This window comes from Puma concolor, chromosome B1, assembly GCF_028749965.1.
Source record: "Puma concolor isolate L17-30 chromosome B1, mPumCon1.1.hap2, whole genome shotgun sequence".
NCBI classification, from domain to species: domain Eukaryota; kingdom Metazoa; phylum Chordata; class Mammalia; order Carnivora; family Felidae; genus Puma; species Puma concolor.
The window spans coordinates 49,974,100-50,001,664 of record NC_141670.1 but is presented as its reverse complement, the minus strand read 5'-3'; the positions used below and the strand labels follow the sequence as shown (position 1 = coordinate 50,001,664).

The 27,565-nt window shown below is 38.0% G+C and overlaps 1 protein-coding gene across 1 annotated transcript in view; it reads right to left on the bottom strand.

Moving 5' to 3' along the window:
• ELP3 (elongator acetyltransferase complex subunit 3) overlaps positions 1-27,565 on the bottom strand; it is a 96,487-nt gene that overhangs the window by 24,465 nt on the left and 44,457 nt on the right. The window contains exons 8-11 of the mRNA XM_086703768.1: positions 26,808-26,969; positions 24,057-24,183; positions 13,530-13,723; positions 503-593 (exon numbers count right to left, since the gene is read on the bottom strand). Coding sequence (XP_086559894.1) covers positions 503-593; positions 13,530-13,723; positions 24,057-24,183; positions 26,808-26,969 — 574 coding nt within the window. The remainder of the gene's footprint in view (positions 1-502; positions 594-13,529; positions 13,724-24,056; positions 24,184-26,807; positions 26,970-27,565) is intronic.

The window sequence follows — 27,565 nt, the reverse complement described above, 5'->3', positions numbered from 1 at the left end:
AAGAAAGAAGGTGTTTAGTAAATATGTGAAATAAGTAAGTACTTGAAAAAACATGGGGGTGGAGCAGGGCAAGGGACATTGGAATATGTGGGCAATAGCACTGTTTCGTAATCATTTTACACACGTTATCCTGGTGTCTTCAAACATATACTCATATCTTCTATCTCCACTAGTCAAGAACTGAACACCCAATACTTCAAAAGAAAAAAAAAAAGAAAAAAAGAAATACTTCAAAATTTAAAAAGGAGAGTTGAGATCATAGTTGGCATCTGGCACCCTTAAATCGACAAATATGCTCTTTTAGAAGAAAGCAGAGGGGTGCAAGGGAGAAGATGCAGCCTTTGCAACCACTGGTTTCAACTTCATGTTTTATATACACCTAGTAAGAATGCCTTCAGTATATGAAAACTTTTTGACCAAACTTGGCAGTCTGTGTGTACCAAAGTTAAGTGCCTTGTGTTTCAGATTACTTTGATCTCAACAGTTACTGTCAGACTCTTACCTGTATTCCAAGGTCTTTCATTCTTGCAAATGCCAGCTCTCTCAAATTACCATGCTCTACTCCTGAGCTGACTAAGGGCATTGGAATATCTCTGCAGAAAAAAAAAATCAGCTGTTGCAATATATAAATCATTCTCTACAGCAGAAAGGCAGGGATATTTTAAAAAAGGAAACAAAAAAACCCAAACATACAAAAATCTACAGAGGAGATCAGAAAAGAAGGATATTCTAACCAGGAGGCAAGGTTCAGGGCTTCTCTGTCCCTCAGTTTTCCCATCCATGAAATCATGATTTTCACCAACCACTCAGGGGTTTTGTGAGAAACACCTGATGGAAATCATTTTATAAGATTACAAAGTATAAAACAAAACTGATCATCATCAGTAATGATTTTTGGTTGAAGAGATATATGTACTAAACAAAACAAGAAATCCAATATGTCTAAAGAGGAGAAATACTATTTTTTAAACGTTTATTAATTTTTCAGAGAGAGAGAGAGAGAGAGAGTGCGCACGCACACATGCATGTGAAACAGCACTGGGGGATGGGGCAAAGAAAGAGAGGAAGAGAGTGAATCCCAAGCAGGCTCTGAGCTGTCAGCATGGAGCCAGATGGGGGGATCAATCCAAGGCCATGAGATCATGACCTGAGCTAAAATCAAGTTGGACATTTAACCGAATGAGCAACCTAGGTGCCTCAGAATAACAATTATTATTAATGCACTACTTTATTGATGGCTTATAAACACTTTCCCATACCCGTTGCTGAATGATAAGTAACCAGGAAGCTCAAAAGCCTGGTTTAGCCAACAACTGGACTTAAAAAGAATATATTTTCCCTTGTTTCATATAAATCAAATTAGAAGCAACCCTGCATTAGAAGAGTTGCAGCTTGCCTAAATATGAGTGGAGAAAATTCTATTTCCTGCCATCAACACAGCATAAAGTGCCAGGCATCAAGTAGATGTCAGTCAAATCTTGAAGTTATGAGTTTTATTTTGGTAGCCCCAACACCCTCTTTTAGACAGAAATCAGCATCTAAAGATAAAAGTTAAAACAAATCTGAAGAATATACTTAGCATATCTGTTTCCTATTCAAAGACAAGTCCCCAGTTTGTTTTGTCTAATATTTGGCTCATTAGAAGAAAGACTTGAAGAATACACCAAATATCCTTTCTTCTCATTTTTGCTTTTGAATTATCTCGAGTCTTTTTCTTCTCTTTTTACTTATCCCTCCAAATGTTAAGTACATACAATTAGCTAATTCACCCATTCAATTCTAATAAGATATTTCTCATTCACTCAAAAGGATCAAAGGCCAATCAATTAACATTAAACCCTACACACAGGGGTGCCTGGGTGGCTCAGTAGTTGGCTAAGCCTCTGACCTTAGGTCATGATCTCGTGGCTCCTGGGTTAGAGCTCCACATCCGGTTGTATGCTGACAGCTCAGAGTCTGGAGCCTGCTTCGGATTCTGTGTCTCCCTCTCTCTCTCTGCCCCTCCCCTGCTCAATGCTTGGCCTCTCTCTCTCTCTCTCAAAAATGAATAAACTTTAAAAAAAAAAAAAAAAACTATACACAGTAAATCTATTAGGCTCTGGAAGCCAATGGAGTTTCCATTAGACACTATATGAAGCAATGAAAAGCCAAAATTCTTTAAGACAATGACACAACAGGGAGTTCAAAGTTAGAGTGATATTGAATAAATATATTTTAAGTTAATATATGTGGTTTACTTACAGTTTTTAGTAAAAAAACTAACTTTCTATCTTTGAAACTGTAATTTCTTTTTTTATATAGCTTATTTATTTATTTATTTATTATTTATTATTTATTTATTTATTTATTTATTTATTTATTTATTTATTTATTTCAAAGAGTCGAATGCTTAACTGACTGAGCCATCCAGGCACCCTGGAACTATTTTCTTAAACTCAAATACATTTTAAATTAGTAATCAGATGCAACTAAATGAAGGTTACTGAAGTAAAAACATATGCTTTATTTCAGCAAGGAATGTGCAAATATACCGTTTTAAATATTTTGCTGTTTCATATTACATAAACCAAAGTTCAAGTCTTCTAAATGCCCTTTTATACCCGGAGACATTTTATAAATAACTTACAAATATCTGTACTTTCACAACTTAAAGTAAAATTTAAAATTTCATGTTATACGTGACATGAAATTAATCTGATAAAGTCAATGGCAATCACTGTTAGTACCCGTTATGTGACAGATACTTCAATTCTTGTTACTCTCTGCACTTAAATTCCATAAAGGTACCTTGCACACTGAATTCACAAATACTTAAACACAGCTCCTGCAGAAAATGCAGAGATAGGTTTCTGTGAACCTGTGGTCACATTTTCTTCAACTGATCAATACATAACTTTGTTTTATGTGTTTCTTTTTAAAGATACTTTATTTAACATATAAGATTTATTAACATAGTACTTGTGGGTAGCAGCAGTATAATTCATGCCTTAATGAAGCTTATCCAATATTCGTTTTCTTCAAAGGCTCATCACAGCCTTCTTGTGCTTAGGAATGCTAGATAGAAGGCATTTTAGCGCTATGTGTGGGGCCACTTTAAACAGCAAAATCAACACAAAGCACAATAATGTGAAAAATGGGTTAAGCAGATTGCGAAATGATGCCTGTTTACAGTACGAGGGCTGAAACAAGCACACAGTATCAGAACAAAATCTTGTTCCTCATCAACCCTTCAACTACTAGTCTAACATACACCGCTGACTCTTGTTTCACCATCTCAATAATGGCTGTCAAATTGGTGATTATCATCCCTTCTGCATTTCTTAGTTGGGCCTGTAAGGAAGAACTTCCTCTTCTCCATTTATTTATTTATTTATGAACTCGTGGACTCCTATTTCATTCAAAGAGCTGTAATCTGATACTAACATTATTTATTTTGCTTAAATTAGATTTGGTCAGTAGGTGTATATTCAGGCTGGTTTCCGGGTCTTTTTGACATGTCCTCATTCCTTGGATATTTCCTTACTTTCTGGAACAACAAGATGTTCCAGGTTTATCTTGTACGTTTGCTGTCCCAGCCCTGGAACTGGCCATTTTTCCAAGCAGCCCTGATTCTTTTAAGTGGAGAATGGTATTTATAAACCAAGATATGGGCACTCACTGTGTTCATTACTACTGAGGTATCATTGCTTCTAGACTCTCAGTATAAACAACCAAGAAATTTATGTATGCATTATGTGTATATATATACACACACACTCATATATGTATGTACATGCATGCATATATATGTTTATATATCCATAACTATATCTATATGTAAATTTATTTATTTTTTTAAATGTTTATTTATTTTTGACAGAGAGAGAGAGAGACAGGGCATGAGTGGGGGAGGGGCAGAGAGAGAGGGAGACACAGAATCTGAAACAGGCTCCAGGCTCTGAGCTGTCAGCACAGAGCCCGACACGGGGCTCGAACTCAGAGACTGTGAGATCATGACCTGAGCCGAAGTCAGACGCTCAACCGACTGAGCCACCCAGGTGCCCCTATATGTAAATTTAAAAGCCCCATGAGTTCATGTTGATAATTACAATTCTAATCCAGCATTCAACTTTCTACCTTTCAGTGTTTATAAATCCCTTTAGACAGTGAGAAATCTGGCTCTTTTATCTTTAATGTGTTTACATTTTTGCTAAATCAAATAATTTATTTGCTCAGTATAACCAATCTCCTAACTACTCAGGCTGCTACCACTGTACTCCCTACCTTTACTCTCCCTTTCTTCAGATGGCAGACGGTTAATGCCTCCATGGCACTGCCTCCATAGCATGGTGATGGGAAGGAGAGATGGGAAGGCAAAGGAAGATGGGCTCTACAAGTATTTTTAATAATGAACCAGTACTTTCAAAAGACCCTAAAATTTTCAAAAGTAAACTCTGTAAGGGATAGGTTTTATCATATAGTGTTGTTAAGCAGAATTATATGACAGAAAGAACTACCAGCAGGGCTGGCTAATAGTTTGTGGGGCCTAGTACAAATGACAAGAGCTTCTTGTTAAGAAATTATCAATAATTTCAAGACGGCGAAAGCAAAGCATTAAGCCAAGTTCCAGGCCCTATGAGACTACACAGGTCATGTGTCCCAAAAGCTGGCCAAATCAGGGCCAAAGCACAAGGCAGAGAGGACCGAGTAATACAGGGCTTTATAATGATGCAGACAGTTCATAAATGTCCTTAAATTCATGTCTGTCACTACAAAACCGCAACATGGTTTTAACAGTCTTTGGCAGTGACGTGCCTCGAGTATGCCAGGTGCTAGTTTTTCCTCATTAAGGAATAGAAATGTGGCAATCTCCACTTTCAGTGATAAGGTCTTTCTCAATGAAAATGAAGGGCCAGAATTCTATATATCCTGAGCATCCTCTATACACAAAGTAGTGTAGTAAATAATCTGGAATATATAAACAGATATTGTTATAGTCTTCTAGGAGTTCAAAGCCCAGGTGAGATTACCGACCATCTGAACTCCATCTAGGTAGGAGTTAAAATTATTTTTAGGTTTCTCAATTTGTTTCAACCTAGTTTCACTTTCTTGGCTTGAAGAGAGATTACATTCAAGAATATTTATTCACTTTTCTATTTCAACAGGTAACATTTTAAGCTCAGAGGTGCTAATATTTGCAATTTGCTCATCAAAAACCTTTCAAAGCGAAGTTTCTCAAGCTTCAGAAGCATGTTTTGGTTGCAAATTGGTATTCCTATTCTAATGCTTCACAGTGACTTAAATATCACATGGAGGCCGACAGCTGTCAAATAGCCTGCAGGAAGCAGCACTTTCCTGAGGCTCCATCATGTGTCTGGACAGAATTTTACATTTAATCATTCACTGCACCCTTCGAGGCGGCAATACAGAATCACTATTAGAATACTGCTTCATAAAAATACCCAGTAAAATGTTATTGACCCAAGTGTCATAAAATTAAAAGTGTAAATTAGTTAAGGTGGGGAAAATGTCCAATTAAAAATATCAAGCAATGTATCTGTAAAATATAGTATTTTTAAAAAGCAACATTGTGCTTTCATTTTATTTTTTTATTTTTATTTTTTAAATTTTTATTTATTTATTTTTGAGACAGAGAGAGACAGAGCATGAGCAGGGGAGGGGCAGAGAGAGGTGGAGACACAGAATCCGAAGCAGGCTCCAGGCTCTGAGCTGTCAGCACAGAGCCCGACGTGGGGCTCGAACTCACAGAGTGTGAGATCATGACCTGAGCTGAAGACGGACGCTCAACCTACTGAGCCACCCTACTTTCCTTCCTCTGTCCCTCCCTTCTAACACCTGTCTGAAAAACATTTTTCTTCTCCCTGTATGTTTAGATTCACAAGTCGATACTAAGTATATCGCCTGTCACTGGCAGAAGTTGTCACTGGGTGAACCTACATAGGAAGAGTCAGATATCCTAAAGGCTCAGAGCACGAAGACACATATGATTTTCCTTTACTATGATTTAAAACAAAAATAAACTCTAATTATTAAATTACCCAGATTCTATACTCTGGGAGGAGGCTTTTCTCCTTTGCCAAAATTTTCTTTATCAGTTTTCTACATTCTCCAAATTGCTCTAAAAGTTTAAAACTGAAGCTAGAAGGAATGTTGGTAAGTCAAAACCATATGATTCTCTCTTCCCAAATCAGGTTTCTTAGTCACTTAACACTGTGTAGAGACCCAGCCTTCTCTTGTACATACTGTGTACAATGTTTGAGTTACCCACTAAAACTTTCCTTAGCACCCCTATTTTCAAAACTTTACCATCAGCTACTGATATCAGTTTCTTTTCTTTTCTATATTTATTTTTGAGAGAAAGAGACACAGAGAGAGAGAGACAGAGCATGAGTAGGGGAGGGGCAGAAAGAGAGGGAGACACAGAATCAAGAGCAGGCTCTAGGCTGGCAGCACAGAGCCTGACGTGGGGCTCAAACCCACCAACCATCAGATCATGACCTGAGCCAGTCGGACGCTTAACTGACTGAGCCACCCAGGTGCCCCACCAGTTTCTTTCTAGAGGTCCAGATATACCAAATTTGAGCTATAACCAAATATAAACATGAGTAAATGGAATTTAAGGTTTTTAAGCAGAGGTATGAACCTGTTTCACAAGAACACAGCTATCAGACTGTTACTAAGTGTGAAGTGTACTATGTGAACATGGATATGGCTTTTTGTCTCCCTAGCCTTTGTATTTATCAAGGAGAGTGAAGATAATTCAAAAGGGCTCTGAAAGATAAAAGTAAAATTAATGAAATTTTCTTTGAGCTACCGCAATAAAAAGTACCATCTACTTTATGATCCAGATTCCTGAATGGCAAATTATATATAAACCGACAACTGATTTAAGAAGAAACACAAATAATAATCAGTTACATGAAGAAAATGTTAATCTTCACTAATTACTACAGAAATACAAATTAAAACCCCTAAGTAAATAAAAAATATAAGTATTCAAAATTCTATAACTATTTATTACTCTAAATTGGTAGATTATCCAAATCCCTTTGGAAAACCATATCAATATATAAGCAAAAACTATAACTCCCCTTGTTCCAGAAAGTATATTCATCATCATCATACAAAGATGCTTACTTAGTTCCTTTATCATGAGTAGTCCTAGATTATACTAGTCTAGTAGATTACTTCATCAAAAGTAAAAAGTTCTATGTACATGGATTTTAGCTGTAGTGGAGGTCAGGATAATGATTGCAAAGCAAAAACCCTTGCTTGAGGAAAGCATCGGCCTCCTAGAGACTGGAAAGCAAGGGCTTTGGATGAATGCACTAACCTCTGCCTCTAGACTTCTTCCCAGCCTGTGCTCTTGCCTACAGTCTTAGACCTGAACCTTGGCCTCCAGCACTCGTCCCCTGCAGACTGGCTGCCCCCACAACCCACATCCTTCTCTCCTGGCCATTTCTCCCACCTATTGGAGTTTTGTGCAATTCAGAGCTTAATAAACTGACAACTATTTGCATAGCCTTTAGTCAATGGGAGATTTTTGTTGAAAAAAAACCAAGGACATCCCTTCGGTCCTGAATAGAGTTTTACTCTTAATTCCTAGTTTCCTACTCATTAAATGTGTTAACAGGACTCTTAAAGCTTTATTATTTAAAGAATTTTTTTTTTAAAGGAATTTCTATACCCAATGTGGGGCTTCTGGATTGAGCCAGCCAGGGACCCCCTTAAAATCTTATTTTATTTTAGCTTTACATTTCGGAAACGGTGAAACATATATCAGTTCAATTAAATAAGTAATAACCATTAAAAAAAAATGATGAAAGAAAAAAAAGAAGGCTGGAAGCAACTTACATGTCCAACATTAGGGAACATTTTACTAAATGAGACAAAATGCTAGTCTACTGTGCTGCCATTAAAATTTTAACTATGAAGATTACTCTAAGCCTTTAATAAGAAATGGACACAGAAATGCAACAGAATATTTGCCAGTATATAAAATGTACTGCTGTGTAAAGATGCATTTCAAATATACAAGGAAATTTTTGGAAAAATAATATTATTTATGTATATTAATATATGTATATTATTAATACATATTTTAAAAATCTTTTTAAAGTAGCTTTATAAAGAAATTATTTTGGTATGTAAATACAGTACTGTATGGCTGGAAATTAAGTAGGAAATGTAAGCTCTGGATAATTAGTAATATTCTACAAACTCTGTTGGAAAAAAGTATAAAATCACATTCTCAGAAAGAAATGTCTTGGGAATCAATGAACGGTGGTACATAGAAGCACTCACTACCCTCAGCACCATGAAAATCTAGGCCAGAATTTCAGTGATTATTAACAAAAAGCATGTCAATATAAAATAAATTTGAACAACTTTTTATGCAGTATATACAAAGAAAATATGTAAATAAAAATGGGTAAAAAGTAGCAAAATATAAATCTGAATGAATTCCTATGTAGGTAGCGACAGTAATAGTTCAGTAATATTCAGTGCAAAACATAAGGTAACATATTTGAAGGAATTCTGTCCATGCTTACAGGGAAACCAATGCTTTATTGAACATTAGTCCACAGTAAGCTACATGAAACAAAAGAATTCTAATGGAAACTTGTTTAACAATAGCATAGTTATATAGAAACACAAAAAATATAAAAATAAAATAGAAAGTATCATAAAGATTTTAATCTTTATTCTAAAACACCTAGAAAATAATTGCATTCAAAATTAAGCGAAGTATCAGTCCCAAAGCATGAAAATCTGACATTACAGGTAGACTCTGGATGACTCTCTCTACCAAAGGCATTTGCTGTGTTAGGAACTGAGTCATCACTATCTTGAAATAAATTCTGAGTCTGAGATATTACTAATTCCACATTTTTAAAGAGATTGAACCTCGTTTCACAGCATTCCATTAAATTTTAATCCCCTGCCCCACATTTGTAAAGTAATAAGAGTGTCAATTCAAAATCTTAAGCCCACACCCACCCGTACCATTTGCCCTGCATAAATCTCTTAAGCGATGTACTGACAGAAGTAGAACTGACAGTATGGCCTGTTGGCATTAGGGCTGAGGAGCTCTTCTACTGCCCGATTCTCCAGAGAGAGCTGTAATGGGGTCATCACAGACAGGAAAACTGAGAACAGGGAGGTTGTTTTCATCAGTCTCAGGTTGGTTATCCACAATATTATGCCCTTCTCATCATACAACTTTTGGTTGTATAATACACATGTTCTAAATTCTTCTGGTCATGACCCCTTTACAATTGTCCTACAGAGATTATTTCTGCTGCTCTGGTTTTCTTAAAGTCCTTATCTTCTCAGTTGGTGGTAGGCCAGGATAATGTCCTATGGTTATATTTCATGATCTATAAAATTAAGCTTTTAATGTTATAGCACTGTCTCTGTTGCCTTTGACTCACTGGTACAGGAGTAGGAAATTTAAAGCTGCAAGTGAAGGGGGAGAATGCAAATTCATCTGATTGTGTGACCTTGTTACTTTTGTTAAGAAAACTATGGTGTCTACGGCTGTGAAATTTCTATCTACTCTGTGATATTTGCTGCCATTCTCTGCTGGTGGGAAGTTATTATCTTCAGTGTTCTCTGGTTGCCCTGTAGTGTAAGTGCTTGACATTAAGTTTTTGATGTCAGAAGAAATCCATCCTGAATAAACACATTGCCACTGTATGACACAGCTACTTGCTAAAGAACCAGATAAGGAATAAGGCTGCCCTTCCCCCCACGAGGTTCCCTCTTTCACAAAGCCCTGGGTAACCTAGATGACTGACCACCTGAGTGGCCCCATTTCTTCCTTATCACACCCTAATTCCCATTCCTATTCTTTAACCATAAAGAGTGAACCCACAAAGCCCTAGACACTACACCCTTGGATCCAAATAAAGGTCGAGGTCCAGGTTCTTGCCTTTCCCTTCCTACCCCACAACCTCACTGTGTACCCCTCAGGTTTGCTGGGTATCCTCCAGGACATTTGAGTAATAAATGTTGTTTCTCAGGGAGCCTGGGTGGTTCAGTTGGTTAAGCATCTGACTTGACGCTTAGCTCAGGTCATGATCTCACGATTCTCGAGTTTGAGCACTGCGTCGGGCTCTGTGCTGACAGCTCAGAGCCTGGAGCCTGCTTTGGACTGTGTCTCCCTTTCTCTCTGCCCCTCTCCTGCTCACGCTCTCTCAAAAATAAACATTAAAAAAAAATTTAAATGTTGTTTCTTAAAGTCCCCCTGATGGTTTTTACTGAGGTGCATCCTATCATGATAAGCAGTTGAAAAGCTGGTCCAGCAACATGGTCCCCTTGGGGGAAATGTCTGTTGGGGCTCACTATGAGTAACGGGCCAGCTGAGTGCCTCAGGTACTCAGAGCTGATAGGATTGCTATCATTAACACAACGGAGAGATTTGTTGCCATGCTCTGCTACTGGGAAGTAGTATCTTCACTTATATCTAATTGTTCAAGTCAGTTAAATGCAAATAATCTTTTCCTTTTGTCTTTGTTAATACTACTTATTACATCTTTGTTTTTAATACAATAGTATTAGTTTACATTTTTTGGAACAATCCTAAAGTTACAGAAAAAGTCCCAAGTGTATTTCCTTAAATTATTTGATGGAAAATTGGGAACAAGCTGTTCCAACACTCCCAGCATACTTATAGTAGTTCCTATGACAGGGATCCTCTCTTACATAAGCATAACATGACCATCAAAATCAGGAAATTAACACTGGTACTTCACTACTGTCTAACCCTAGACTCCACTACAGGCTCACCACTGCCCAAATACTGTTCTTTATACCGAAAGGATCTAGTCAGAACCTTGTGTTGTATTTAGGGGTTGTGACTTTTTTAGTCTCCTTCAATATGAAACTCTTTCCTTAATTCTTATAATTTTGAAGATTTCAGGCTTTTTAGAAAATCCCTCAATTTGGGTTTGTCTGATGTTGCGTCATAATTAAATTCAGATTATGGCACTTTGGCTGAGTCACACAGAAGTGACTCTGTTTTTGTTTTGTTTTTTTACATTTATTTATTTTTGAGAAACAGAGTGAGACAAAGCGTGAGCGGGGGAGGCGCAGAAAGAGAAGGAGACACAGAATCTGAAGCAGGCTCCAGGCTCTGAACAAGTGGCCAGCACAGAGCCTGATGCAGGGCTCGAACCCACGAACTGTGAGATCAGGACCTGAGCCGAAGTCAGACGCTCAACCCACTGAGCCACCCAGGCACCCCAAAGTGACTATTTTTAATACATACTATCAGGTGGCACATGACTGTGCCTTGTACTATTACTGATGCTATTCACCTTAACCAGCTGCCAGTCTTCTCCAAAGTTCTTTCTTTCTGCTCTGTAATTACTAAGCATGTTGTAGGGAGGTACTCTGAAACAATGTACAGTCAATTCTCGTTCTTCACAGTAATTATGTTCTACAAAGTTGTCGTGAACATTAAATTAGTGAATAGTAAGACATTGCTCCTAGGGGAAAAAACAGGGCTAGGTTCCTGTGAGCCTCTGGACACAACATTTTCATTAACTGACCAACATATAACATTGTTTCACACGTGTCTGTGTTTAAGAACACCATGTATTGCCGACAAACTAACACTGAACTCCCAGCCAATAGTGCTATAACTCAAGGCTGAATGAAACTTCTTCAACAAATGTATTTTCTCTATAAGGCACATGAGAGCCTTCTTACACTACACAACATTTCAGTACTACTTATGGGCCATTTTAAACAGTGAAATCACCAAGAAACAGCACAAAAAATGCAAAGAATGTAGTACTAAACAGGCTATGAAAAGGACACACACACACTATACTTATTATTTATTACATTTACAATTATTTCTGTATCTACCTATCTGTTGAAAACCATGAGTTCACACCAATGTCTCCTATTCTAAAACACCATGGGGTACCTTCTTCTTCCTTTTTCACACTGTGATGTCCTTTTCAGGTAACACAAAATCTAGCTCCCATTAACCTTATCTACTTATTAGATCAACCGTCTGCAAGTCACCAATCTTTTGTTGCTGTCCTCCTCTCTGCACCCTGACATCCTCCTCGCCCTGCTCAGCCCTCAGCGAGAATGCCTTTTCACCACATTTGGTATGCAAGAGACCACACTGTTCATACTGCCTTGTCCACAAAAGCAGCCTACACATGCTGCTCTGAGCCTGTGGCCCCCACATCTGTGCAGATGCCTAAACTGTTCAGCACCTCCTACTGTCTTTTGAACTGAATGGTTTCAGAAGGGTTGAAAAAGAAGGGGGAAGACAATGCAAACAATTCTGGCAGCTGAATTTTCTTCAGTATTTAAAAAAATAAATTGCCGAGATCATCTAGGCAATTTAGATCCTTAAATTGGGCCAATAATATAAAAAAAAACCTAAGAATACTATGTTGTGGCAGAAGTATGGTGTGAACATCCTTCAACTTTTAAGCAAATCCATTTATGCTCTTGATAATTTTCCTTTAGTTGATACTTCTGCTTGTTTTCAGTATTGTTTTATATTATCAGGGAACACAACTGTGCTCAGTAGAGTAACAGTCACAGCAATTGATTGCACATGCATTTACTAGTCACCTTTTCACTGTGTATTTGTACTACTAGAATCCGGGCAGGTTTTGGCAAGGTGGTGAAAATGTGCCTTACTGACCAGTAAATACAGGAATGGCTTTGTCAAGATTGTAGGTAGATAGGTAACTTTTTGGCTCCTAAAACTTTTCTTCAAGGTTATGTTTCTTGTAAAAAAAAAAAAAAAAAAGGTAATAAAGGCCAGGAATGCAAATGAGATCTTTGTTTTTCTCTCCTAGGAAAAAAGCAGTTAAGATGATTTCCTTCATGCCATCAGGAACAGGTCAGTCTTTCTCCACACTTACATTAACATCTGGAAAGAATGGAATTGTTGCTACTCTTTCTTTTTTCTTCAGAGGCTCTACAACAGGGATAACAGACACACGGCTACACCTCCTCCTTCCGTCCTCACTACTGTATCTAGTCATCAGCTCCTAGAACCAAGCATCATGCCTGTTACCATCTCAACGCCATCTCCTGGCACATCAATCAATGGCGAGATGAATACATGAATAAATAAGATACTGGCAAAGTGGCTTGAACACACTGTCCTTTCATTTCCATCCCTATGTACTTACAGCATTCCAGGGTCCCATTTTTGATTAAAAAAAATTTTCAAACCCCTCAATATTAAATCAGACTATTCTCATTTTAGAAATTGTGAACAAGGGGTGCCTGGGTGGCTTAGTGGGTTAAGCATCAGACTTTGACTCAGGTCATGATCTCATCGTTCTTTGTAGGTTTGAGCCCTGTGTCGGGCTCTGTACTGACAGCTCAGAGCCTAGAGCCTGCTTTGGATTGTGTCTCCCTTTTTCTGCCTCTCCCCCGATTGCACACTGTTTCTCTCTCTCAAAAATAAACATTAAAAGAAAAAAAGAAACTGTACACAGACTCATCACTGATTATTTCTGGCAGAAAAGATAACACACTACCTCTGCACTCGGTACACTCGAGTCCATGGAGGCACAAGAGCAAGGATCCGAGCCACCAATTCGATCAGGTCACTAGGAGAATAACTTTTATATCTTCCTGATTTCCAGAGCTCATAAAGCCCAGTTCCACGAATCACCAGGGTAGGGTAGAGTTTCAAACCATCAGGACGAAAAGCAGGGTTCTCAAAAAACTCCTGTGAATGGAGAACAGAAAATTACCACTCCGTTAGTTCTGCAGAGATTGGTGAAGTTTCGGTGGTCAAGTTTCAGTCCTGGGCCAAGTTCTCTCACATACCTACACAGTCCTTAGACTGCTTTTCCTTTCCATCAAGGGAGAGGATGCAGACAGAACAGAAACTCATTGTTTTCACAGCCTCACTGAAGCAAGCTGTGCGTGTGCTGGGTTACAAAGCCCTCGTTAATCCAGCCCCTGTCTACTGCTGCAGTCTCAGCTCCTGCCACCCTCACCACCTTGCCTTTCTGCCTTTGCGAAGGCAATTTCCTCTGCCTGGAAAGGACATCAATTTTACTTCATCTAGCTAATCTTCAGGTCTCAGCATGAATGCCAATTCTTCAGAGAGGCCTTCCTGACCTTCAAATACAAGCTGCCTCTCTTAAAATATATTATATTGTATTCTATATTACTGCTTGCTTAATATCATCACACTGATAATTTATCTGATGCCTGCCTTCACCTCTAGACTGTTTCTTTCCTTAATAATAGATTTAATTGTTTAAACTTTTAAAAAGTTGTGACAAATCATCACTTGCCTGCAAAACCTAAAATGCTTACCAAATAGCCCTTTGTAGGAAAAGTATGCCAATCCCTGGATATGACTATTTTGTCTTCAGGCCAGCTGGCACTGTTCCTAACCTGGGATACACACTATTTGTTATCTAGACACTGAGAAATACATCTAATTTATCTACTCTGACATAGTCATTTCCTGTACTATATCATCCCAGCTGGCTTTATTTGGGAATAAAGCAAGGAGACACCACGCATTACCCTTTTCATGACTTTGCACTGCTCATTTGCTTTTAATTTTGCACAATGTGTGATGGAGGAATGAAGGTGGACTCAGTTTCCTCTAACCCCACCCTGGCATTAGTATCTATAAAGCCAGCAGTACTATACCTTGTGAAACCATAACAATGCTTTTTATTTCATGCTACATTCTTGCCAAGCTTTCCATTGCTTAACTTGCTTTTCAAAGAAATGTAACTATAGACTTTTCTTTTTTAAAATTTTTTTTTTCAACGTTTATTTATTCTTGGGACAGAGAGAGACAGAGCATGAACAGGGGAGGGGCAGAGAGAGGAAGACACAGAATCGGAAACAGGCTCCAGGCTCTGAGCCATCAGCCCAGAGCCTGACGCGGGGCTCGAACTCACAGACCGCGAGATCGTGACCTGGCTGAAGCCGGACGCTTAACCGACTGCGCCACCCAGGCGCCCCTAGACTTTTCGATCTCTCTCATTGATTTGTGTAATATTCTTAAATGCTGTATTCTTTGTGCATCATTTGGTCCTAGGGATATTCTTCTGTAATTGCATGTAATTTTCCCTGTAACATTTTTATATTAAAGATTCATCAGGCCTTTGATAGTTTATAGCCACCCAAAAGAATACATATGCAAGTCATTCTGTACCTAGTTTTGAATCCATATTGGAACATGGTACTTCAGAGGAGCAGTTCAGGTGCTTATATGATAAGTTTAGAAGGTAGATGGGTTGATAAGAATGATGATAGACGAAATTGGTTCTGGACTTCTGGCTAAACATGGAGAATTAAAATATGTGTTTCCTTCTTTTCCCTCCAAAACCACAGTAAAATAACAGAGATGATTTTTTCAAAAAGTATAAATCTAGAAGAACAAAGAGAATATCAGAGGAGATGAAGGTGGAGGGGAGAGAGGACTGGCCCAGTGATGGTAATAAATTTTTGAAAGACAAAAATGAAGACTGGTAAATGACTTTGCAAGTATAGAAAACTGTAAACAAAGTATTTGCAAAAGGGGATACCAATGAAAGACCAGCTCAGTCACACTACAGTCCCAGAAAGGCTCATGAGTCAAAAGTACCAGGAACCAGGCAGGATAGAAGAAATCATGGCATCAAAGTGTATACATGGAGGGATTTATCCCTTATTCCTTTGCCCTTCCCAAAAGAGTTCTACCTATTTGTTCCCTGAAGAAACTGCTGGATTCTGAAATTCCAGGTACAAAGGAAAGTCTGGGTGGGGATAAAGGCTGAAAACAGGGAGATTAAGTGAAAGTCAGCACACTGACTAGTGGATTCCCTGCCTTGCTCCCCTGATGCCAGCAGTCAATTTTCTATGACCTATTCATACTGCCAGCCCCCAAACAGGAAGTTCGAGAGTTCATCTCTGGATTAATCAAATGGCCCTAAATAAGAGTTCAAGATACTGACATTCAAGTACTGCTCTTTTAGTCCCTTACTTTTAAAGTATGACCATTTGGCTAAGGATCACCAGAAACTTGCGGAAAGCCTAGAAAAGAAAGGGCAGAACAAAACAAAAACGAAAAAAAAAAAAAAAAGGAACTGAGAGGAAAGAGGCATTGTGTAAAAGAGAATAAAACTTAAAAAACAAAAACAAAAACAAAAACCTTTATAATTTCTTCAGAGAGATAAGAGAAAATATATTACATCCATTAGACAAGAATAAAATGCTAGAGAAAAATCAAACAACCAGGATGTAAGAAAGAACTTTTGAAAATCAAAGCCATTACAAAAATTAAAACATGTATTAGAAAAGTTGAAAGATAAAGGTGAGAATATAAGAAGAAAGCAGGAAAAAAAGGACAAATAGGTAAAAAATATATGAAAATTCTTGATGACGAATGTGAGATCTAACATTTGCTTAAGAGGAGTTTTAGGAAGAGAACACAGAAAATGAAAGGGGAAAATTATCCAGTGGTACAACAGATGACAGACCCTTCAAAATCTAGCACAATTAGTTAAAAAAAAGCCTCTTGCTAAGATACATTACTGTGGAATTTCACAACATATGGGATAAAGACAATTTCCTAAAATATTCCAGAGTAAAAAACAACAAACCCATCCAGGTTACATACATTATAGGATTAAAGAGTAAGGAATATAGGATGAGGAATAAAAAAGATATTGTGCTCCTTAAGAGCAGTACTAAAAGCTGCACGGCAGTGGTGCAATGCCTTAAAAAAATTATTTTACAGAATTTTGTAAGTGTGAAGGTAGAACAGAGCCATTTTTTAGCACGCAAAAGGCTTACTTCCCATGATGAATTCTTCCTCAGGAAGCTGCTGGAAAATGTATTTTAGTAAAGTCAAGGAATAAACCAATAAATAGGGTTAACTTGGAATCCAGAAAACAAAGTATCCAAGCCACAAGAGTGGTGACAAGAAGCCCTCAAAGAGGACACTTGTGAAGTAGGCACAGAGAACTGCCAGTTCAGTTTGGAGTTGGAAGAGGGGACATCCAGGAGTCACGGTGCTAGCCTAAAAAATTAACTGACAGAATACCTAATCAGGACACTGACAGAGAGGCTTTACCATTGGGTGGGTACATTTGAAAGTTACAGGTGCACAGAGAACAAGGTAAATAATAATTAAAAAAAAGAAACTGTTAACTCTAGAAAGAAACAAATGGTTGTTCAAGAAAAGAACGTTAGTATATTTCATGGCTCCATGTCAGTAATCATTTAGGTAAAAACTGTAACATAAACATTGACCATTAACTACTAATGTAACTAAAATAGTGATGTAACAATATTGGGAGAATGGGAGCAGAGTATTAACAAATGAACTTTTCAAAGACTATAACAGAAAGACCAGAGAATCGATCTAAAACTGACAATCAGGAAAAAAGAAATCCAAGCCTGGTGGTAAGAAATATAGAAGTAAATACAAGGGCAACAACCCCAGCTACAACAGTTGAAAGTGGCAGAGGACTACTGTGTTTGTCATTTTATTATGTAACAACTTTTCTATGCTAGGGATAAAAAACTGAATAAACGTCATTCTGGCACCGCGTGAATGGCAAGTAGAAGGGAACACGGCTAGTGGCAGGGCGACTTAGCTGAGGAGCCGTTTCACTGTGCAGGTGAGCTGAGGAAAGTATGAACACCAGTTGCGGCAGTGGGATGAAGAGGACAGGACAACAGCTTTGAAAGATATGCAGAGGGAGAAACTGACAGAATGTCCCGTGGAATTCGACTCAGGGTATGAGGGGACGATCACAGCAGCAAAGATTTACTGAGCACTCACTATGTGCCAGGAACTTTTTTAAATGTGTTGCATGTATTTTCTCAGCAAATCTTCATAATAGGTTGATACTAGAATTAATATCATTTTTGAGATGAGGAAACTGGGGAACAAAGCAGTCAAAATAGTCTGCTACTAAGTGGTGGGGCCAGGATTCAAACTGGAGAGTCTGGCTCCAGAGTCCAAATATTCTCTACTTGCTCCTGAATGGTTCCTGAATTTCTGACTAGGGAGAGTATATGGATAAAGGGGCCACCAACTATGATAGGAAATACAAGAGGAAGGGGGAACAGATAAATATGTCTACACTGGACATACTAAGTTCTAATTACATGTATGACATCTGGTGCTAGTTGAAGAGTATTAAGTAACTGGTCCTAGGAGCCTAAGGCTTCAGGCTGGAGAGAAAATGAGGCTCACTAAAGCATACGTGGTCAAGTTAGAACAACAGAAGAAAGGCAAGCATACAGAACAGAGCAAAAGATGGAACCTACATCTAAATGGAGGGAAGAAAAAGAAGATAGGGCAGAAAGAGGAATAGTCCTGGAGGTAAGAAGAGAGCCAGGAGATAGCAGAATCACAAAAGCCAGGGAAATGAGAATCCCAAAATGGAGACACTCTTTAACAATAACAAATGTTAAGACTGAATAACATGACAGGAGAGAAATATTCTTTGCGTTTAGAGATTAGGAAGTATTTTACAACATTTGAGAGAAGAGTTTCAGTGGGAGGTGGAAGCCAGATTGCAGCGGATTTGAGAAATGAAGGGGAGGAGGAGACAGAGACACTGGAGCGTTTGTAAAATGACCTGGGTGCACTCAAGGAAAAGAAAAGAGGGTATTGCTGTCTTTCACTGTAGTCACAATTTGACTTTTAAAATGAGACATGTATTCCTTTGATACAACTAAAACATAACTAAAAACAGAAAGAGGCTTAAAGTTTTGTTTAAAAAAAAACCTCAAAATGGATAAAGGACCTGAATGTGAGACAGGAAACAATCAAAACCCTAGAGGAGAAATCAGGAAAAAAACCTCTCTGACCTCAGCCGCAGCAATTTCTTACTTGACACATCTCTAAAGGCAAGGGAATTAAAAGCAAAAATGAACTATTGGGACCTCATGAAGATAAAAAGCTTCTGCACTGCAAAGGAAACAAGCAACAAAACTAAAAGGCAACCGACAGAATGGGAAAAGATATTTGCAAATGACATATCGGACAAAGGGCTAGTATCCTAAATCTATAAAGAGCTCACCAAACTCCACACCCGAAAAACAAATAACCCAGTGAAGAAATGGGCAGAAGACATGAATAGACACTTCTCTAAAGAAGACATCCAGATGGCCAACAGGCACATGAGAAGATGCTCAACGTCTTTCCTCATGAGGGAAATACAAATCAAAACCACACTGAGATATCACCTCACGCCAGCCAGAGTGGCTAAAATGAACAAATCAGGAGACTATGGATGCTGGAGAGGATGTGGAGAAATGGGAACCCTCTTGCATTGTCGGTGGGAATGCAAACCGGTGCAGCTGCTCTGGAAAACAGTGTGGAGGTTCCTCAAAAAAATTAAAAATAGACCTACCCTATGACCCAGCAATAGCACTGCTAGGAATTTACCCAAGGGATACAGGAGTGCTGATGCCTAGGGGCACTTGTACCCCAATGTTTACAGCAGCAGTCTCAACAATAGCCAAATTATGGAAAGAGCCTAAATGTCCATCAACTGATGAATGGATAAAGAAATCGTGGTTTATATATACAATGGAATACTACTTAGCAATGAGAAAGAATGAAATCTGGCCATTTGTAGCAACGTGGATGGAACTGGAGAGTGTTATGCTAAGTGAAGTAAGTCAGGCAGAGAAAGACAAATACCACATGTTTTCACTCATATGGGGATCCTGAGAAACTTAACAGAAGGCCATGGGGGAGGGGAAGGGGAAAAAAAAGCTAGAGAGGGAGGGAGGCAGACCATAAGAGACTCTTTTTTTTTTTCTTTCAATATATGAAGTTTATTGTCAAATTGGTTTCCATACAACACCCAGTGCTCATCCCAAAAGGTGCCCTCCTCAATACCCATCACCCCCCCCCCCCCGCCCATAAGAGATTCTTAAAAACTGAGGGTTGATGGGGGGTGGGAGGACGGGGAAAGTGGGTGATGGGCATTGAGGAGGGCACCTGTTGGGATGAGCACTGGGTGTTGTATGGAAACCAATTTTAGAATAAATTTCATATTAAAAAAAATAAAGTTTTGTTAAGATCCAACTTGACTTGTATTTCAACATCATTCAGGTCACACACAGTCATTTATAGTCAGACTTCCCTTCACCTAGAAAAGCTAACACAGAAAGATGCTATGGAAGGGGTGCTTACCTAAGAGCTTGGAGATTCACCACTGACTAACAGTTACTTAATCTCATGAAGCCTGTTTCCTCAACTGAGGAGACTATAACAGGTGGTCTTTTCTGATATAATACTCTTCTTAACCTGTACCCTATGACACTATCTTAAGTAATAAGCCTTTAAAACAAGGCATTAAAAACAAAACAAATAAGAAATGCCTCTAGCCATCCCTGCCAAACAGTAACTTAATCACATTGGCTTTGGGGGGAAAAACAGCTCAGTGGGGGGGGGGGGGGGGGGGGGGGCTTGTGAGTGTCCAGCATTAATGGACTTTGAAAGACTTCTGGTAACTGAGAGGAGATTCTGAAGAGAAATTTTTCCTAAAGAGAAATAGACATTCTTCACGCATTTTTAGCAATCTTAGCTTGGATATCCAAGAGCAGTCTAATTTTTAAATTAATAAAACACCAAACCAGCTAAAAGTTATTTTGAGTAATAAGTAAGCTCTATCTGAGGATAGGTGGAAAGGGCGAAGTTAAGAAAAAAGAAAACTTCATTTCTGAGTTACTGGAAAATAGAAGTAAATGCTATGTATCACACACAGCTATAAGCTGTGCACCTACCACTGGATGAGAGTGTGAATTTGCAATAAACAGACGCAAATAAACAGACACTAAGAGTAGTACCCAGAAATGACCTAAACAACAAGGTATAAGATCTAGCCAATTTATAACACGTATACTGCAAGCATACAACCCAAGATACAGCTGTGATAATCTCAGCAGGCTGGGTAGTAGCTTTATGGATCCGTGCCAGGAAAGGCTACCCTGTCCTCTACAGAGATAACATTTTGTAGACTTGTGTAATTATACCAGCAGAACCCCGACTTAGCAACCTTTCCTATGGAACAAAACACATTAAGGAAAATATATCTGTGGGTTGCTAATGATGTGACAATAAAATAAAGTAGGGAAAAAAGTTTTAAAGTATAAAATATTACTGCCTACTAGTTCAGGAAAGGTTGTGAATTCCAAATAGACCCAAACAAGATTTCCTAAACAAAAACTAGTTTTAAAAGTTTTATGTGAATTTTTATTGGAGTGTATCTTAAATACAGAAAAGTACACAAACTCCAAGTGTACATCTTGACAGATTTTTATAAATCATGTAACCAGCACCCAGATACTCAAATTAAGAAAAATCGTTATCAAAACCTTAGAAAGGCCACCTCATACCTATTTCCAGTTACAATTCCACCCAAAGTTTTTAGACTTCATATTAACAGAAATGTGTGTTAGGTGGTCTTTTGGATCTGTTTTCTTTTGCTCAATTTTATGTTGAAGAGAGTCAGTCATGTTGTTGCATAAGGTTGTAATTAATTATTTTTTTATAGTATTTCATTGTATGACTACATCACTATTTACACATTCTCTTGTTAATGGACACTTGGGTTCTTGTTGCTCTGATATTACCAACAGTACTTTGTAACCATGACTTTTGGTAAATATATGTGGGCATTTCTGCTGAGAATACATCTAGGAGTACAATTCCTAGGACATGGGTATGCATATGTTCATAATTAGCAGATAATGTCAAACAGTTTTTTTTACCATGATATACCAATATAAATTTACTGCCACAAGCAGTAAATGAAGAAAGAGTTCTAGTTGTTCCATACTCTTACTAACACTTGATTTTGTCTTTTTTCATTTTACCTCTTCTTAGCTTTTCTCGTAAGAATACAATAGGAACGCATCATAGTTTAAAATTTCATTTCTTTGAAGATTAATGACTTTAACAACTTTTAAATATGTTTACTGGCTGTTCAAATATCGTATTTCTGTAGTAGTGCCTGTTCAAGTGTTTTTGCCCATTCTCTTATTGAGCTTTCTGCTTTTTTCTTATTGATTTGTAGAAATTATTTAAGATGATGTTAAGTTAATTTTGCAGGAAATTTTTCTCTAGAGAGAAATCGGATTTCTCATGTTAGCTCTATTTTGTCACTCATTTATGTGCTGGGATGTAGTCAGAAAAGAAATAATATAGTGTTCATATTCTCTTTGAGTTTTTCTGAAAAGATTACAAACAAGGAAGACAGATCTGTTTACATGAAGGGTTATCTTTGCAATATTATCACTGAACTTTTCTTTATTTTGAAGACACTAAGGAAAATGAACAGTAAGGCTCCACTATTTGCTATTATTTGAAACATGCCATAATTTTTTCCCCAAGGATACTTAAAGTTATGAATTCTAGCTATATCTCTGATTAACCTAAGAGCTGTGCTAAAGAAAAGTGTTTCAGAGGACTTTTAGGCCTGAAGCCTGAGTACCTGGCTATTAACTACTGAGGAGAGGTTATTAGATTCAAAATCTACTACACAGCTAACACGGGGAAATTAGTAACAGGGACATTTATGAATTAGTACTATCTTCAGTTGTAATTCATGGGCTTAAAAATAAAATTTAAAGGGAAAGAAAGAATTATTAATGTCACAAGTAAGGCAAAGTGAATTCCATTTTTCTAAATAGAGTAAAATATTTTTGTGAATAAAATAACTTAATACTTTCATCCTCTTCTCTCCAAGAATATCCCTAAGGCACTTTCCCTATCTGAGAATCTAAAGGAAAAAAAAAAAAAGTACTTACCAATCTCATTTCCCAACATGTGACAGTAAAAACAAACAAAAACCCAGCCAACCCGGAGTTAGATATTAAAATATCAAAGAAGAGAAAACCCAGAAAAAAACCGAAACATTTTCTTTCACTATTTAAGGAAATCCTGAAAGAGAAAGGCAGTTCTAAATTCAGAAGCATCTGAAGAAATCATAAATAAATAGGATGGATTTGACAGCAGATACAAAAGTGAAAGGCCCAAGACAGGCTGGGTAAAAATATGTGTAACAACTATAAAAACAAACAAACAAGGAATCTATAATGTCCTCACCTAGAAAGTTCATCTAAATTAACATTAAAAATAGTCATATCCAATAGAGTAATTGGTCAGAGAACAAAAATGCACAATTCTAAAAAGATGAATTATGATTATTGCATGCAAACCTAAAAAGCGTATTAATATAATTACAAAATACAAGTTGAAATGACATTTTTATCCACTAAATTAGCAAAGATAGAAACATTATAACTATGTGTGTATATAAATATATAAACAGGAGAGTGTTATTTGGGGAAAAAATAACCCTGCTAAAGCGAGTATAAATTGTTATAACCCTCTGAAAAGCAATTAAGTAATATGGAGAGACTCTTGAAGTGTTTATACCTTTACCTGACAATTCTACTGCAGGGAATTTATCCTAACGATACAGTCCTAAATACTACAAAAAGTTATAGGCATCAAATTGTTTACCTGCAGTGCTATTTACAATACAAAAAACTGGTAATACCTTCAATTTAAAAAATTTGGAAGTAGTTAAGCAAAGTAAGGCATATTTATTCAATGGAAATTAAGCACACATTTAAATATGTTAACATTGACTAACACAGATAAATGCTTATATAACATTAAGTGAAAAAGCAATTAAAATAATTACTTATCATATATATGCCAGTTTGTCTGTGTGTGTGTGTGTGTGTGTATATATATATATATATATATGTCTGTGTATATCTATATCTATCTATCTATCCATATATATACGTCTGTGTGTATATCCCTCTGAAAAGCCTAAGCATAAAAAAATCCTAGAAGGAAGTACATTAAAATGTTAGGGTTTTATTTGGTGTGGGCACTGTGAAGAATGACTCTTCTTTGTTTACAGTGTTCTACTCTTCCATAATGAGGACATATTGCTTTAATAATGGGGGAAACATTAGCAGCAAATAATTACAAAGAGCAGAGGGGGTAGAAGCAGCACGCAGAGGCAGTCTAAATTAGTCTGGTTGAAGACAACACTTACTGTAAACTGTTCAATGTCCCTCTCTAGTCCCACATTTGGCAGATCAGGCATCATATGAGCCACGACTTTGAAACCAGAATCCTTGGCCAGGTGAAATGACTCGCAGACTGCCTTCACAGTGTGGCCCCTGAGGAAAGAAAATTCACTACCTGTTACACAAATAAAAGGGCAAGAAGGTTAACACAAGAAACAGAGGAAAAACGATCTATAACAGTGGTTTTATAATGAAGACTAATATGGTTGGGGAATAAAAATCTCAGAAAATCATTTTTATGTCTCTATCTCTGAGAAGGCCTGGAAATAAATCATTTCACTTCTGAGATATTTCTCAGAAATTCCTCATGTACCTACTCAAGGTTCTGACAGTAAATGACTGGGATAACCAGAGTTAATGTCTACTAAAATTATTTGGTTTAGCATCATCAGCCAAAGTAAGGTTACTAATATACATATTTAAGTTAAAAAAAAAAATAATGGGCTCAAAACCAGGCAGAAGCAGCCTCTTGTGATGCTCTTTCCTCTAAAAACCTTTTGAAATTATTTGTAGAAATAAATTAGGTGTCATAGAGTGACACCTATGTACAAAATAGATTTCACTGTGGTGGTCTGCAAGGTCCTTTAAAAATGAGAAAAGTGAATGATTTAGTGACAGGGCAGAATCATTTGCGGCCAGCTGGATAAATCATCTTAACATTCCAGATCACATCCAAGTAGGAAGCAAGCCCAAGAACAATTTGGGGCTACTAATGACTGAAGCCCTATGTCAATCCTTTCATCTCCGAGACATTCCCGTTCACCACAAAAAATTCCTAGAAACATGGACTCCAGCCCACTCTGGATGTTCCCATCCATTTCCAATCTCTTTTTGCTAATCATTTCCCAATTTATATGACTAGGCCAGGCCTCTCTCCTGACACAGCATCCAAATATACAGTACTCTAAAACTGTACTGTCAATTGTACAATACCACAGTCTCTAGGCACATAGTCACTCAGTTTATATTAATTAAAATGAAAAATTTAGTTCCTCGTACTACCATATTGGACAGCGTAGGTGTAGAACACCTTTCTTCTTTAACACCTTCTTTAAACACCTTCTTGTTTAAATGAGTGCAACAGTCTCTTAACTGGTCTTCCTTCTAGCTTGTTCTTCTTAATCCACTCCCATACTGTGATCCTTACAAAGGGATCTTTCTAAAACGTAGGTATGCTCCTATCACAACTTAGTTTAATCTGTCCTCAGATTAAAGCCCAAACTCCCTGGGCTGACTTCTAAGGCTCCTCATCATTTGGCCACCCTGGCTTATCTTTGCAGCCTCACCTCTTACCACTCTCCTACCTCATGCTCTATGCTGTAACCAACCTAACCTACCCCGAATCCCCGAAATATGCCATGTGCTCAGGAGTTTGCTTGTATGCTTCTTTCCGCTTGAAATAATCTTCCTCTTCCCCACCTAAGTCATACTCTTCCTTTAAGCCTCAGGTCTGACGTCATTCTTTTCAGAAAGCCTTCCTGACCTTCAAGAGACTCTTCCCACCTCCACAGGTACGACCCTTGATCACAGCAGCAGTCAAACCTGTGTTTCCGGTTTAAGACTCCCCCTACAAAGGTGCATTCTACTCAGGTTAATCTTTCTTAAGTCTGATATCTGTGCAATTCTTCCCTGTGTTCAAAAGTATCTAACAGACCTCTATTACCTAAAGGAAAGATTCCTCCCTCCTCAGCCTGGCATTCTTCCTGGTTGTTTCTAAGATGCTGACTGGTATAAGTTTCCCTAGTTCTCTTTTACTTCCTTCTCCTACCACAACCCCCAGTCATGTCTGCCCCTCCCAGTAAAGTAGACCCAACTCAACACATACCAATTCCCTGAAGCCTACCTTTACACCTACAGTCAATGATCTGTGCTGCCTAATAAAGTCCTAAAATCTTTTGTTTTTCTCTAATTCACCAATTAATCATAAAGTTCCTTACACAGCTAACCTTTCATGTGTGTCTTTTCTCCCCAACTTAGTGATCTATTTCTAGAGTTCTAGAAGAGAGCTTCATAGGGCTCTATCAATCCTTATTTCTATCCTTCCTTACCTCCCAAATTTCTCAAAACTTACAACCATTGCCCACCAACCTTTCATTACTCTGCCGACTGGCATCTGCTTCACAAAAACTAATCTTTTAAATATCACCTCGACTTCCTTCTTTTTTTTTTTTTTTTTTTTTTTTATTTTTGGGACAGAGAGAGACAGAGCATGAATGGGGGAGGGGCAGAGAGAGAGGGAGACACAGAATCGGAAACAGGCTCCAGGCTCTGAGCCATCAGCCCAGAGCCCGATGCGGGGCTCGAACTCACAGACCGCGAGATCGTGACCTGGCTGAAGTCGGACGCTTAACCGACTGCGCCACCCAGGCGCCCCTCGACTTCCTTCTTATTCAAACCCATGCTCCTCGCCTTCTCTCCAGCTTTAAAGGACTGACCTTGAGCCCTGCCTTCTGCTTTCCATATGGGAAAGGCTGTTTATGACAGGAAGAAATAAGAGCATGTTTACAGGCTACTGGAAAAGAGCCAGTAGAGAAAAGGCTGGAAATCAAGGAATGGGGATGGAATTAAGAGCAGAGATAGAAGAATGACTCTGAGGAGAAGGAAACCTATCCATCCTTCTCTAAGATTGGTAGCAAGGTGGAGAGAATGAGTGTGAACATAGATATAATCAGTGGGAGTAGAAGAAGGCTTGTGCAAAATCATTTGCCCCATCTTACCTGTTGGTATCTCTGGCCACATCTTCATAGACACTCTGTACCCCAATCTCTAGCCTTGTGCAGCCATAGGTCAGCATGTCACCTAAATGCCGCTTCATACAGTAATCTGGTCTGGTCTCAATAGTAATACCGATACACTTTGTGAGGCTTCTCTCAGAATACCTGTAGAGCAAATCTAAAAGTAAATAACTTGCCACACTTTAGGACATTTGCTGCCATTTAAAGGACTGTCTTCTCTTAGTCCTCCCAGTATAAGACAGTTATTAAGAGCATGGCCTCTGGAGCCAGACTGTCTGAGTTCAAATCCTGGCTCTGCTACTTCCTAACTATGCAAGCAGAAATGTTATTAACCTCTCTGTGCTTTGGTTTCATCATCTGCAAAATGAGGCTAATAGTACCCATAGGACTGACATGAGTTAACTAGCATACAGTAGTGTTAGCATCATCATTATCATTCTTATTCTCCCATAGTATGCTGCAACCATAATCTCCTTGCAAGCAGTGATTTCAACTGTGAAAACCCCAGCAACCGTTTTTCATACAAGTGAAAACTATTCTGCCTTACTTACTTCCCAATCCATATTTTACAGTCATATTAAAGAAAAGGAAAAAAAAAAAAAAAAAAAGAAGGGGGTAAGGTATGTATAATGATCATAGGAATATTTTAGATAAAATGTCTTCTATATATACACAAGTCATTCTGCCAAGTCTATTAATCTTAGCAATGGTTTACAAAATTAGGAATCATTTTTCTTGTT